We start from the raw sequence: 16,978 nt of genomic DNA on the forward strand, positions 1-16,978 counted from the left end.
ATGAAATCTTTAAATTTCCCTGTTTATATCATACGTATTTTATAAAAGTTACCTAAAGATATTGTGTGTATACCAGATGCTCGTGAGAAACACCACACTGGACTCATACTGTTACATTTTTAAAACCATATGTTTTCATTATCTTCTTCTTCTTCTTCTTCTGACCCGTGAAGATCCGGGTTAGAATATTGATCTTCAGTAACCCATACTTGGATGACAAATGTTCCCAGTTGCGTAGATCGATGCTCATGCTGTTGATCACTGGATTGTGTGGTCTAGACTCGATTATTTACAGACTGCCGCCATATAGCTGGAATATTGCTGAGTGCGGTGTAAAAGTACACTAACTCACTCACTCACTCACTCACTCACTCACTCTCTCACTCACTCACTCACTCACTCACTCACTCACTCACTCACTCACTCACTCACTCACTCACTCACTCACACACTCACTTCTTCAGAGTGTGGTTAAATAGATAATGACAGGTTTCAACGGATTTGGTATTTCAGATCTGACATATTAAAACAAAACTATGCTCCAATACTTCTATCAACTCACCCACCCATATTCATCCCTCCATCTATATGATCCATCCATCCATTCATTCACCCACTCACCTTCCCACCCATTCACTCACTCACAGTAAGGACTCACAAATCTCATTATGGTGTAGACACACACTATAATATTACACATCAAATGCCACCCAGTGCCAACATTGTAAAGTGTCTACTCTGCTCAGCTCATTATACACCAGGCTATCCAGTAACTATGCTTGACAACGGTACAATAATCTGTATCAAAACGTCGCACTCACGAATAAAAAGAAGTTGTTATCCATAAAGTTTGTTCTATATTGTCCAGTAACCACCTAGCATGATTACACGTGTTGCTATATTGTAATGTGTAATGATTTAGTGAGACATTTTCTATTTAATCTACTTGCAAGAGCTGATATAAGAATACAGTCAAATCCCGATGAGTCGAATCGCTGGGGACCAAGTAAAAGATTTGGCTTATCGATGTATTCGAGACATAGGGATGTCTATGAGGGTAGAAAAAAAAGATGATTCAATATTGAACAATTCCTTTATTCCGCACATCATATCTAAATATAGCACAACAATACATTAGGTGACATAGATAATGGATAATGGACCATTAATTGGGACATTTTGGTCCCGAGCTATCTTGAACCATTTGAGTAGTGCTTCCTCAAGTTCAGGAAACTTAGCCTCCTTTAACCTACGACGTTTTGCACCTGACTGTAACATGGATTCTTTAATCTTATCTGCCATTTTCAACCAAGTAGAAAGAGTGTTAGGCGGAATTTCAAACTCTCTCGCAATTTCACTCTTGGATTTGGTACCTGCCTCCACTGCAGTGATCGCTGCAAACTTCTTGTCAATAGTGTGCACTTTTAGAATGCGCTTCCGTTTTGGAGTTGATGTTTCCGATCGGTTTATCCCCCAGATTGCTGGGAACATTGTAACTCCGCGCCATGATGTACAGATCATGAATAGTAATAACCGAATGAAAGCTGCTATATAACACAACCGATTTGATTGAGTTAACTCAATGTCATGTGCTAATTCTTCCGCTTCCGTAAAATCACTAATCTGCCTTTTGAACTCACCCGACAATAGCGGAAAGGTGCGAGCCGCGCTGGTTTGTTAATTGGATCAGTTACATGTAGTTGGATCACCAATTAACTTCTCATTGACTGACTTCGGCTTATGTATACAAGATTACTATTGTTTGAATCTCAAGGGACCAAATTTCCATTTCGAGTCATCGTGTGTATTTATGAGACGAATTCGTGTCACCGGAACTCAAATGATGACAAAAACAGCAGGGAATGGTCGGGACCGACAGGTACTTCGTGTTATGCATTATATTCGAGACACCGGCATTCGACTCATCGGGATTTGACTGTAGATATATTTTATGAGGCCTTGTGGAGAGAATAATAGGCCTACAATGTGCTATAAAACCACCAGCTCTAGGTAAATGATTCACACTGACATACTTTAGTTTTAAAAATAACCTTTTGAATAAGAGTTTGAAAACATAATACTAGATACTGCCCAGCTCCTAGTCTGGTAATTGTATACTTATACTACCCATCAAAAGTTTAGACTCACAAGTGTAAATGTAGCCACTTACTTCAGTCGACTGTTCTAAACTAGATTTTGCAAAATATTCCATACTGTTTAAAGGTACTGTTTACACATGAACTGATGTATTGTAAAACAAATTCATAATGTTGAAAAGATCATTGTTATGAGTTCAATACATGATAGAACTAGAAAACTGGTGAATTCTCAACAAAACTTTACTCCAAAACGCAGCTGCTCACATGTACTGTATTTGCACATGCTTTTCAGTAAGTTGATGCATGATCCCCGTGCAATTCATCTGCATAAGGTTTGCAGCTGGTTTCCCAAGTTAGTGGAGAAATCAATCTTTGATGTAACCATATATATATACATATAGTGAGTGCTTTAAGTGAGTCTAAACTTTTGATGGGTAGTATAGATACTGCCTACCTCCTAGCCTGGTAATGGTAGAATGGTGAGGTGAGGTGAAATTGGGTTTAACGTCGTGCTTGAGAATATGTCGCTCATATGACGACGTGCATGTGTGTGTATGTGTGCGACTGCTTGTACTAGCCCAGACTGAAGCTGGTTTTATAGTGCTAGCCCACTGAGATACCATGCCGCAGTGAAGCATGAATACCCCACTCAGACACATTATACTGACTCCGAGCCGACCAGTCCTTGTTGTACCCATTAATGCCAAGCGCCAGGCAGGGACCAACAAGTAAATTATTTTTACGTCTTTTGGCATGACGCGGTCAGGGATCTCCGGGCGGACCCTCTAAGCACTACACCACGGAGGCGGTCTTGTAGATTGGAATTAACTGAACTTGTTCTGTTGTGAACAGCTACTTCCAAAAGTGTGAATTAGTAATTTGTCATGTGACAATATTATCAAAGTAGTTGAGTCAAGAAACATGATTAAGCTTCAGCTGTTTGTTTCAGTTTTTAATAAACCAGGATTAACAGTTATGGAAAGCACTTTCAAGGAATCATTTGAAAGATTGATACCAAGCATATAGTTACAGAATCCATCTTTACTGTATCTAAACAGCCCTTCTATTGATATGCACTTTAACTCAAGGACACAGCTCCATATGGATTTTTTAGAATTGCAAATTTTGGAATCAAATTTGCACTTTTCAACACTCACATGGTTTTTATTATCGATAACCTATGTGGAGATGCTACTCATTGGCATGTTAAAATTCTATTTTAGTGGTTGTTATGGGTTTTTGACAGAAGCACACATGTCAATTCGGGGCAAGTCCTGAAGCCAAGATCATTTTATTTGGATATGTAGTTCATAAAGATTGTAAAAATAAATTATGTTGAAAATTCACCTCAGGTCACAGACTTGTTCTCTCTTGAAGTTATAGAAATAACATTTCACTAATTGTAGCCATATTTCTGTACTAGATCACATCCATGGGTTCAATAATTGTAAAAGATTCATATAACTGTAGAATTGACTTTTCCAGTTGGCTAAAGAGCAACACGAAACTTATTTGAAGTCAGCTGTGGAAATATATTCATAAAAGGTTGACAAGTAGATAGATGGATGAATGTTTGGAAAGTTGGAAGGCTGGATGCCCCAATCAATCAATGTCATGCATTATTGATTTGCTTCAGTTTAATATCAATGAGTCAATAATGAAATACAGATGTGTAACGATCATACATCTTACGAATCTTCATAAACTGGTTCTTGAAAGTTTCCAGGGCGGAGGGGTAGCCTGCTGGTTAAAGTGTTCGCTCATTACACCAAAAGCCGGGGTTGGATTTCACTTGTGGGTACAATGTGTGAAGCCCATTTCTGGTGTCCCCCGCTGTGATATTGCTGGAATATTGCTAAAAGCGGTGTAGAACCAAACTCACTCACTCACTCACTCATATATCTGTTTTAGGAGAAGAAGGCAAACCAGTTTCGGGAACGCGAAGAACGTATCAAGGAACAGGCGGTGGAAAGCCTGACGGGCGCCCGGCACACGGAGACCCGTACCATCAAGTCCCTCCTGGAGAAGAGGGGTCTCCAGATACATGAGGTAGACCATACTGAAATACACAGTAACATCTACAGGTGTGCGAGGTTTACTTGTCGGAAGATGAGAGGCCCATTCCACAATGCAATCATAGCTCCACAGCTGTAATAGGCCTATGTTGAAGCATTGGAGTTACGATCACCACAATGGAACGAAGTCCGAGGTTTCAAAATGGTTGCCCAGCTGTCTTTGTTGACCCATTTGCTGTGCAGAGTGGTGTCCCTTTGGAGTACCGAATCCGATGATTATGGGTTTGAATCCCCGATTTGTTCGGATATTAAAGTTGTTGGTTTGTCAGTACCAAAGCCCATGGGGATCACTGAATTGGAAACTGTCTATGACCTTCTGATTAAAAATAAAATAGTTTGGTTGATGTTATGTATCCCATGCTTTTGACGAGTGACCACAACGATGTTCAGCTGGTACCATGGTATCCTATCAGTACAGGCTGTGCTCATGCTATCGACCATTGGTTTACCTCCTCCAGGCCCAGATGTTCACATGCCTTGTTATCTATGAAGATCCGGGTTAGAACTGGTCTTTTGCAACCCACGCCTCATAAGAGGCCACTAACACGATCGGATGGTCAGATTCGTTAACTTGGTTCATGTCATTTGTATCCCAATTGCGTACATCAATGCTGTCAATCACCCTATTGTCTGGTCCAGACTTGATGTTACAAAGTCTACCCAAGTTGCATATATCGGTGCTCATGATGTTAATCACTGGATTGTTTGGTGGAGATTCCATTATTTACGGGCCGGTGGGGTAGCCTAGTGGTTAAAGCATTCGCCACAATTCGAAGACCCGGGTCGTGGTCCCTACATGGGTACAATGTGTGAAGCCCATTTCTGGTGTCCCCAGCTGTGATATTGCTGGAATATTGCTAAAAGCGGTGTAGAACCAAACTCACTCACTCACTCACTCATATATCTGTTTTAGGAGAAGAAGGCGAACCAGTTTCGGGAACGCGAAGAACGTATCAAGGAACAGGCGGTGGAAAGCCTGACGGGCGCCCGGCACACGGAGACCCGTACCATCAAGTCCCTCCTGGAGAAGAGGGGCCTCCAGATACATGAGGTGGGCCATACTAAAATACACAGTAACATCTACAGATGTGCTCGGTTTACTTCTCGGAAGATGAGAGGCCCATTCCACAATGCAGTCATAGCTCCACAGCTGTAATAGGTCTATGTTGAAACATTCGAGTTACGATCACCACAATGGAACAAGTCCGAGGTTTCGAAATGGTTGCCTAGTTGTCTGTGTTGACCCATTTGCTGTCGAGAGTTATGTCCCTTTGGAGTACCGAATCCGATGATTATGGGTTTGATTCCCCGATTTGTTTGGATATTAAGGTTGTTGGTTTGTCAATACCAATGCCCATGGTAATGACTGAAATGGAAACCATCTATGACCCACTGATTAGAATCAAATAGTTTGGTTGACGTTATGTATACCATGCTTTTGATATGCCACAATGCCGTTACCATTGTACCTGATCCTATCAGTACAGGCTGTGCTCATGCTATCAATCGTTGGTTTACTTGTCAAGGCCCAGGTATTCACATGCCTTGTTATCTATGAAGATCTGGGTACTGATCATTAGCAACCCCACCTTATAAGAGGCTTACTAACAGAATCGGATGGTCAGATCAACTTGGTTCATGTCATTTGTATCCCAATTGGCGTATATCAATGCTGTCAATCACCCTATTGTCTGGTCCAGACTTGATGTTACAAAAATCTACCCAAGTTGCATATATCGGTGCTCTTGATGTTAATCACTGGATTGTTTGGTGGAGATTCCATTAATTACGGGCGATTAAGCCTAGTGGTTAAAGCATTAAGCTCGTCCACCCGACCGGTTAGGTCCCCACATGGGTACAATGTGTGAAGCCCATTTCTGGTGTCCCCTGCTGTGATATTGCTGGAATATTGCTAAAGTGGCATAAAACTCAACTCACTCACTTGATTATTTACAGATCGTTATAGCTGGAAAACTGCTGATATCAGCATTAAACAGCAACCAAAACAAAACATGCTTTTGTTACACCCTGTATATTGCTGACTGTGTCTCCAAAATACATTCACGTACTCACTCACTCCATGCACTAAGAAAATTAATGTACTAAGAATTTAATGTTCACTAATTGGTTTGTGTGCCCATGCCCCTATACCCTGGCTCTGAATGTATGAACTCAATCAATCTCAGGTAACATGTTTTCTTTGATTTCCAGATCTACTCTGATGGAAACTGGTAAGTTCATCTCTTAATGTATAACATCTCTCTGCATGGGGTTCATAGGCAGGAATCAGCACAACCGCTAGCCTGTTAGTCAGAGACTAGTAAAATCTAGAAGGCTAATTGTTTTATCCTGATTATCCTACATAAACCATGATTCTGAAATAAGCTGAAGATGTAAGATAAAGAATTCATGTTAGTCCTCTAGCCTGATAATGACATATAGTTCTGGTGACATAAAAAGTCCAAAGATAGTCGTCCTCATCGATTTGTAGTATTTTTCAGAGCGACAATTCTGAAAAATTCTCAATGCTACTAATTAGGAGTGTGCAGATCGATGCTTATGCTGTTGATCACTTGATTGTCTGGTCCAGACTCGATTATTTACAGACCGCCCATGTAGCTTGAATATTGCTGAGTGTGGCGTTCATTCACTCACTCACTCACTAATTAGGAGTGAATAAAGCTGACATATTTTGTGATTGCCAGAACCATGATAATGGTGTCAGTTGTAATGTTCTCACTCTCACTCACTCACTCACTCTCACTCACTCACCCACCCACCCACCCACCCACCCACCCACCCACCCACCACCCACTCACTCACTCACTCACTCACTCACTCACTCACTCACTCACTCACTCACTCACTCACTCACTCACTCACTCACTCACTCATCCCAAGTATCTGAGAATGAGGACCAAGTGCACCCTGATCCATCGACCAGTTGTGGATGTGGTTGATATGTTCCTACCTAATGCTCTAGATTGATTCCCCACATAGGTACAATATGTCAAGCCCATTTCAAGTCCCTTTTCACTCACTCACTCTCACTGAAACACACTAACCCACATCCTCAAGGTACAGTCACAGAGAAATGTGTAAATAATCCATTAGATCACTACATTCTCCTGTTTGTCGGAGTGTAATATGATTCAGGTGACACAAATTATTCATGTAGTCCTAGTCTTGTCATCAGCTGTAAAACGTTTTGTTTGACAGTATGACTCATTTTATATCTTTGATGACATTTAGAAAGACAATGTTGCTGTATTGCTCCATTTATACCTCATCTAATAGTAGTTCTCAGCATGACAAAATACAAAATTGGAAAAAAAAATTGATGCTCAGGGCTCCAGATAATTTTTCAACATCAGGAGTACATACTCCTTATTTTTCAAATATAGGAGTACTGGAAAAACTTAAGAGTACATTTAGAGTACTGAATGGAAATTAGTAATCAGTAATCTTGTGTTTCATTTCATATATGCACCACAACATTGTTACTCTTGTGTAAACAGGTCAATAAACAATAAAACAATAGTTTTTCAGATAAATACCTCTGTAAATGATTCTTAGACCGTACACATCTGCTACATTTTCAAAATTATTTCCTACCGTATCGTGCATATTTTTTTATACATACATACGTCCAATATGGCCCTAATCTGGAGCCCTGGATGCTTTTTCATGCTTCACTGCGCATGACACTAGCACAAGAAAGTGGGACAAGAGAGTGCTGCGTGAAAATATTCAACAAACAAACAACCAGATAGTTATATAATTCAGATTGGGTATGTTTGTATTTACATACAGAAAATAAGTAAACAGCTGAGTGTAATGTGAGTTCAGTATTGGCAAAATGGACAAACAAACAGTTAGATTAAAAACAGAGAAAGGATTTGTTAATCGACTGAGAGTAGAATCACACCTCCATCTCTAAGCAGCCAAATTGAAACAATTATTATACAAACGTTATTTTATTTGATATAAAGAGGATGAGTTGTGTCAAAATCATACTTTCTATTATTGGCCAGAACAATTTTATTTCTTGATCAGCCTGATCAGCCTATTTTTTCAAGAATTAGAAAAAAATATAAAAATAATTTCCCCACTCAAAAAATAAAATCCTAATGTTTTTATAGGCCAAAAATGTAAACTTACAGAAAAAGTTTTTTTAGATTGTCTTCGCTTTTTTTCCCCCATATACATTTCATAAATTGCCAAAAGTAAAATACTTTGAGTATTTAGAAAGAATATTACTTTGGTGATTTTATTGTATTTATTTTTTTCCCTCCTGCCTTTAGGTTCTCTGAGGACAAAAATCCGTAAAACAAGAAATATAATTGGTCTGGTCCTAAGTAAATAAAAGTTACAAAACCTTTCCATATTCAATCTCAATAAGTTGTACGATCCCAACTCTACCATGAGCATGTGTTTATGAATCATCTTGAATACTGATGATGTTTAAAAATAATTAGTGTATCCTGTGGCCTTCCATAAACCATAATAGATATCCACAGTGTAATTAACTGTCTTAAGATAACAAACTAAGTACCTTAAGGTGATGTTATTGATATTGATATTGATATTGATATATGTTCGTGTTGTTGATTTCAGTGTAAAGGTTATAGAACAAGGACATATATATTCCTTAACTTGAACTTTTTAATAACTAATTTATTTCTCATTTCTAAACTGATTCCAGCTATGTCAAGTCGAGAATTGCTTCATACATCACATATGTATCCTATTCAAGTGTATTATAATTGGCAGCCGTGATGTTGCTGGAATATTGCTAAAAGCGTCGTAAATCCAAACTCAGTCAGTCAGTATTATAATTGAGTACATTCAGAGACACCTAGTCAAGGCCAAATATGTGGCCACAGCTTGTGTTGATGTCTTGTACTAGGGGACTTTCATCGACTGGGGCACAGGTGGCTGACCAGAAGTTAATAGGTAGCATTCACTGGCAGAATGGTGACAGCTAGCTGTCTATTGTGTAACTCCTGACTACAGCGTACTACGTAAAACCACAGCTCCATCTGTTGAACGGATCTGGAAATGACTGTTGCTTGAGTTCAACTCAAGTCAGGCTTCTGTGGTGTAATGGATAGAGTGTCTGCCAAGGTAGTAGAAGGTCTGGGTTCAAACCCTGGTGTTGTTTATACTCAATGATCATGAGAAATACACATCATGTCAGAAAGCACAAATCTCCAAATCATTATCATCATAATTATCCCCCGCAACGCCGCTTTATGGGTATTAAAATGGACTCAAACTGGTCATAGATAGATCTGTCGCGTCCCTTTTGGTAGTCAATTCTGAATCATGGCATCAGTCCGTTTGACACATTTGTCTTTTCTGGAGCAGAACTCTAAAACCGCTCACTATTTCTTCACCAAACTTGGCACATAGATAGATCTGGTGGTGTACTGGTGCCTTTTGGTAGTTTTGGGAATTCTGAATAAAATATTTTTTGCGTTTCCATGGCAACAAGTTTGACATAGACTGAAATTGGAGGTAGTGCTCCTTTCTGGAGCAGAACTTTAAAAACCTTTCAATACTCTCCTTCCACTTTCCTATATACACACCTAAATATTTGACATAATCATAACTCGTAGACATAATCATGAAGAGTATTTTGCCATTGCGGGGGATATTAATGACTTTGTCTTCTTGTTGAAACTGTATGACAGCTTTTGGATCCATGGCAGTCCTTTCTTATTTTAACCAAGCGCTGACATGGACAGTAATGTTGACTCCATAAATATAATTTTTATGCATTTAGCTCTCCCCATAACGACAGTAAAACCTAAACCTTGATAAAAATGATATACATACAGATATTTTTGTTAAGATTTTTTAAGGGACAGTGGCCTAGTGGTTAAAACTTTCACTTGTCACACCGAATTGAGTTCAATTCTCTAGATGGGTATAGAGAGTAAAGCCCATTTCTTTTGTCCCCTGCCGCGATATTGCTGGAATATTGCTAAAAATGGCGTAAATCTAAACTCACTCACTCAGTTACTGACAGTGGAGTAAAACACAACTCGCTTCCTCACATAATGGTTTTGAAAACAAGGAATAGAATAGTCTTGCCTGAGAATAATCTGAGAATGACCAGTCTGACTTAAGTAGTGTTTTGGTTTAGCACCACCGTAAGCAGTGTACCGGAGATATCTCACAAAGTCAGCTTGATGCGGAGGGAACACCTGATGATGCAGGTCTATGCAGGGATTTACAGGACGCTAATTCCTACATCCTATACACATAAAAATTGACAATGGACGCAACAAAGTTTATTAGCGCGTCCACAGGGACTCAGAAAAGATCCAAATAAAGTGACAATAATTTATCACAGAGTTTGCTACTAGCTGGGTTATGGTATTATTTACAATTTAATTACTGTAACAATGTGATGATCATGATACACAATACAATAACAGTATTAATAATAATATTTTAGTGTTTGGGACCCCCATTTTGTTGTCCAGGACCCCTGAAAATTAAGAGTATGAGTTCCAGGGACCCTCAAATACAGGACTCAAGGTAAATCCCTGTCTATGAACTTCACCACTCCCATGTGAAACCCACAAGCGTGCGTATGATGTTGACAAACCTGGAAATATACAATATACACAAACATCTGGATAACAACTTCTTTTATTTCGTTGAGTGCAACGTTCGATACAGATTTTTGTACTGTTTTCAAGCAGCAATTTATTCCCAACTTCTAAAATGCTACTCAAAGAAGTTACCTAGAAATATACCTTGAAACACCATAGGCCTGGTTATGGTGTTGACAAATATAGAAACACCCTCACTCACTCACATATTCACTCACTCACCCACTCATTCACCCACTGACTCACTCTATCTCATTCATTCTTCCATCCATCCATCTATTCATTCATTCATTCACACATTCATTCACTCACCAACTCACTCTTTCTCATTAATTAATTCATCCATCCATCCATCCATCCATTCATTCATTCATTCATTCACATTCACTCACTCACTCTTTCTCCATTCATCCATCCATCCATTCATTCATTCACTCACATTCACTCTCATCCACTCACTCTTTTTCACTCATTCATTCACTCACTCACTCTTTTTCATTCATTCATTCATTCAGTGTTGTTCTATTTCAGCCTGTACAACGCCATCACCCATCAGCTGGTGCCTCGAGGGGTGGAGGTACGTCCACAAATAACTGTAGTCACAATGAGTGTTTCAGGGATCTGCTATCTGCCATCTGCCACCTGAACTCAGGTCCATATCTCCATTGAGCCAGTGTGTTGTTGATAATGACAGTTCATGCAATATCCTTATGAATAATATGATTGCATCTCAGAATGATCAACAACAATATATTTTCTCAATTCACTATGAGTTTACAACTATGACATAAGATTTCAAAGTTGACCATGTTTGCATGAAATTACTACTCATCTTAATTGAAACATTGAAGTACAATGTGTTTATTTTTCTGTTAAACCATATATACTGAATATTGTCAATGGTTTGATTTATTTATATATAAGAGATGAAGAGGAGGTGTTTTTTTAAACTTATGCAACAAACATGGAGAGGAATGTTGACATGGTTATCGAATGTCAATAACTAATAATGAATTATGGGAATGTTTGTTTTGTAGTCTTCCAATGAAATCCTACGGACACAAACAGCCGACTTCATGCGGAGTCATGAAGATGATTTTCTACCATTTCTGACCAAGCTGGACACTGGAGACCCCTACTCACCAGGTAAACAGAGGTGTGATGGTTGTTAGTTGTACAGTGCGCTTGTGTACATGTAAGCTGGACACTGGGGACCCCTACTCACCAGGTAAACAGTGATGTGATGGTTGTGTGTTGTACAGTGGGCTTGTGTCCATGTAAGCTGGACACTGGGGACCCCTACTCACCAGGTAAACAGTGGTGTGATGGTTGTTAGTTGTACAGTGTGCTTGTGTACATGTAAGCTGGACACTGGAGACCCCTACTCACCAGGTAAACAGTGATGTGATGGTTGTGTGTTGTACACTTGTGTCCATGCAGGCTTGCATGTAAGACTGTTATTTATTACCTACGAGGGTGAAAATATCGGGGTTCATATTTTTCATACGATGCCCTAGGGCAAAATATCACTTTGTCATGGTGACATGACGTCATGAACAATGCTATGACATCATGGGTGTCCTCCCATTTGTGAGAACTCCCAGTTTTGAGACACATTAATTGATGGTTCAGTGCACACGGGTGGTGCTTCCCAATCCCTACGATGAAAGTGGGAACAGCCCTGTTGCTGAAGAGTTAATCAACACAGAAGACATTGTTCGCTGAAGAGCATTTATTGTTTTCAATAGATACTGAAATACTGAAAAAGATTATCGTGAACTTGCGACATATTCTACTTGTTGAAGGCCTGCCATAATGGTGATCCGAAAGAGAAGTCAAAGGTTAATAAATACATTTGGATTAATTATAGTGACAACAGTTATTGCTAGATTTTTCAAACACATAAATCTGAGTAGGTAAATTAATTTCTCTTTCAAATGATCATGAAGTTACCTACACAAAGTGTTTACTTTTAAAGCCATTTATCTGAGTAGGTTAATTACTTTTATCTTTTAGAGTTTTATTAAGTTACCAGTAGACCACATCACGCTTCTGTGACTTTGTGTTCTACGTGTGGCGATGAATGGGTACACAGCCTATGTTTGAAAGTGGATTTGGGTATATTTTCCTCAGTTTGACGACTTCAGTAATAAACAGAAAATTATATTCGTGCCCATATGATACTATGTTTACGACACAAGTGACTAAATGTCGGTATATCCCTCACTCACGCTCGGGAAATACCAACATTCAGACACTTAGGTCATAAACATAGTATGACATGGGCTCTCATATTATATCATCTATGTGTGTGAATGAGTAATGTCCCCATCAGCATTTTTCCAGTTATATGACCATGATGGCAGCTGCCTTTACATAATAATGTTTGGAACACTGGACAATCTAGACATTGATGGTTTGAGCAATGGTGACAAGATGAGTCTGAAAATCTTATCTATTAAGTCACTTCTTTTTGAGGATCTGGGTTAGAATTAATCTTCAGTAACCCATGCTTGTCGTAAGAGGCGATTAATGGAATCGGGTGGTCAGGCTCGCTGACTTGGTTGACAGATGTTATCGTATCCCAATTGTGTAGATCGATGCTCATGCTGTTGATCACTGGATTGTCTTGTCCAGACTCGATTAATTACAGACCGCCGCCATATAGATGGAATAATGCTGAGTGCGGCGTAAAAGTAAACTCACTTGTTTTGAGCAGCAGAGGTTGCTAAGGACACATTCTAACCTAGGTTCTCTATGGGGTATTTCAGCAGAGGTTGATTTAAACCTGGAATCACTCTGTGACTTTGTATATGTCAAGTAAAATCAACACACACACAATTGTCAGTTTTGACCTCATCACACTTGTACAGTAAGGTAGACATATAACTAGCTAGTGGGTATTTATTTTACTTATTCATGAGTCTGTGCTGCCATTGCAACCAGTGATCTGATGACAACAGGAGGTGACATTTTCCTAAGGACATATAATGGTTATGTTGGAAGGAACAATCAATAATCATGGCTTGACATGATTCCATCTGTACTTTTAGTGTTATCAGGTGGATGTATGAATAATTTATGTGAGTTGTAGTAGGTGAAGTTAGGTATAGGAAGCCACACGAAGTGTGTGATTTACACAGTGAATGACCCGGGTTCGATTCCCAACATGGGTACAATGTGTGAAGAACATTTCTAGTGTCCCCCGCCGTGATATTGCTGGAATATTGCTAAAAGCGTCATAAGACCAAACCAACTCACTCAACTCCAGAGAATGTTTCTCTGATTCATGTATTTTTAATTGGTTAAGTGAGACAGGTGTATCACTGATTTTACAAGTATTTCAAGAAAGTCACAGTCTGATGTGGAAGAGCTGCTGGAAATTATGTAGGTTCCAGATATGTCCTACCTTTGTAGACCCGTGAGCTTGGTCAGAGACCATGAAAGCATAATGAGGCCAATGTGGGATTAGAACCACAAATATAGTTCCTTTGATAGCGTCATTACACAACTCACAGCAATATGTGGTGCTTTGGACAAATGGGTCGCAGACAATCCAGTGAGGTTGGGCAACAGCATGAGCATCAGATCTGGGAACCTGGTGAAAAGGGACAGTGAGTGAGTGAGTGTGTTTAGTTTTACGCGACTCAACAATATTCCAGCTATATGGCGGCGGTCTGTAAATAATCGAGTCTGGACCAGACAATCCAGTGATCAACAGCATGAGCATCGATCTGCTCAATTGGGAACCGATGACATGTGTCAACAAGTCAGCGAGCCTGACCACCCGATCCTGTTAGTCGCCTCTTATGACATGCATAGTCGCCTTTTGTGGCAAGCATGGGTTGCTGAAGACCTATTCTACCCCGGATCTTCACGGGTCGAAAAGGGACAGTGTCTGTCAATGTTTGTCATAAGCCTCTGTATGTCACCATCACAATTGTTATCAACTTTAGGCACGTTGAACTTTCCTTCCACATGTCCTAATTTAACTGACAACCAATGGCAATTATTCACTCTGTCATGATCCACAAAGTTGCATCACCTACTCATGCAAGGATCTGACATTCAGTCAACTATGTTTATGACGTTTATAAATAAGTGGTCCATTTGTGTTTGTTATGACAATATATACTGTATATGGATTTAAGTCCATCACTGACTCCTTTTTTGTTCTTTAGTTTGTCACGAACCATACTCACTCACTCACTCAACCACTCACTCACTCAACCACTCACTCACTCAACCACTCACACAACCACTCACTCAACCACCCACACAACCACCCACAGAACTACACACTCAACCACCCACACAACCACCCACAGAACTACACACTCAACCACCCACACAACCACCCACAGAACTACACACTCAACCACTCACTCAACCACCCACACAACCACCCACAGAACTACACACTCAACCACTCACTCAACCTCACATTCAACCACACACTCAACCACACACTCAACCACTCACTCAACCACCCACACAACCACACACTCAACCGCTCACTCAACTGCCCACTCAACCACACACTCAACCACTCACTCTACCACTCACTCAACCACTAACACAACCACTCACTCAACCACTCACTCAACCACTCACTCAACCACCCACACAACCACTCTCTCAATCACTCACTCAACCACTAACACAACCACTCACTCAACCACCCACAGAACCACAAACTCAAGCACTCACTCAACCACCTACACAACCACACACTCAACCGCTCACTCAACTGCCCACTCAACCACACACTCAACCACTCACTCAACCACTAACACAACCATTCACTTAACCACTCACTCAACCACTCACTCAACCTCACACTTAACCACTCACTCAACCACTCACTCAACCACCCACACAACCACTCACTCAACCACCCACACAACCTTTCACTTAACCACTCACTCAACCACCCACACAACCACTCACTCAACCACTCACTCAACCACACACTCAACCACACACTCAACCACTCACTCAACCACCCACTCAACCACCCACAGAACCACACACTCAACCACTCACTCAACCACTCACTCAACCACTCACTCAACCACCCACACAACCACTCACTCCACCCACTTAACCACTCACTCAACCACTCACTCAACCACTAACACAACCACTCACTCAACCACCCACACAACCACTCACTCAATCACTCACTCAACCACACACTCAACCACTCACTCAACCACTCACTCAACCACCCACACAAACACCCACTCAACCACCCACAGAACCACACACTCAAGCACTCACTCAACCACCTACACAACCACACACTCAACCGCTCACTCAACTGCCCACTCAACCACACACTCAACCACTCACTCTACCACTCACTCAACCACTAACACAACCATTCACTTAACCACTCACTCAACCACTCACTCAGCCTCACACTTAACCACTCACTCAACCACTCACTCAACCACCCACACAACCACTCACTCAACCACCCACACAACCTTTCACTTAACCACTCACTCAACCACCCACACAACCACTCACTCAACCACTCACTCAACCACACACTCAACCACACACTCAACCACACACTCAACCACTCACTCAACCACCCACTCAACCACCCACAGAACCACACACTCAACCACACACTCAACCACTAACACAACCACTCACTCAACCACACACTCAACCACTCACTCAAACACCAACACAACCACACACTCAACCACTCACTCAACCACTTATTCAACCTCTCACTCAACCACCCACTCACTCAACCACTCACTCAGCCACTCACTCAACCACCCAGTCACTCAACCACCCACTACCTCACTCACTCAACCACTCTCCTCCCCATTCACTCACTCACCCTATTGATGCAGGGAGTATGTAAATATAATTATCATGATATGTGACACTTTTCTTTCAGAGGAGTTTCAGAACTACTGCAATGATATAGCATCAACATCAGCCTGGGGAGGCCACCTCGAGGTGAGGGTCACAATCTCTTTAGATAGTTATAAAAATTAATACATAGTTTCTACAAATTTAGCATTTATACAAGGGCCTATATCACCAGGTCATGTAATAATAGATGTACTTCAGTATATATTATGATGATATATACATAAATAGGTTCAGTAATACAATGATTTAAAATGACATAATAAACTGCATATTTGTA

The 16,978-nt window shown here is 40.4% G+C and overlaps 1 protein-coding gene across 2 annotated transcripts in view; it reads left to right on the forward strand.

The window, feature by feature from the left end:
* Nucleotides 1-16,978, forward strand: part of LOC124287896 (deubiquitinase OTUD6B-like) — a 46,110-nt gene that overhangs the window by 23,302 nt on the left and 5,830 nt on the right. Inside the window, exons 4-8 of one of the 2 annotated variants that reach the window (XM_046724380.1) lie at nucleotides 5,088-5,225; nucleotides 6,386-6,405; nucleotides 11,332-11,377; nucleotides 11,838-11,946; nucleotides 16,724-16,785. In XM_046724380.1, coding sequence (XP_046580336.1) covers nucleotides 5,088-5,225; nucleotides 6,386-6,405; nucleotides 11,332-11,377; nucleotides 11,838-11,946; nucleotides 16,724-16,785 — 375 coding nt within the window. Of the gene's footprint in view, nucleotides 1-4,010; nucleotides 4,149-5,087; nucleotides 5,226-6,385; nucleotides 6,406-11,331; nucleotides 11,378-11,837; nucleotides 11,947-16,723; nucleotides 16,786-16,978 lie in introns of both variants that reach the window. The other variant, XM_046724379.1, reaches the window with a different exon arrangement.

This window comes from Haliotis rubra, unplaced genomic scaffold, assembly GCF_003918875.1.
Source record: "Haliotis rubra isolate DU_JTF1 unplaced genomic scaffold, ASM391887v1 Scf408, whole genome shotgun sequence".
NCBI lineage: Eukaryota > Metazoa > Mollusca > Gastropoda > Lepetellida > Haliotidae > Haliotis > Haliotis rubra.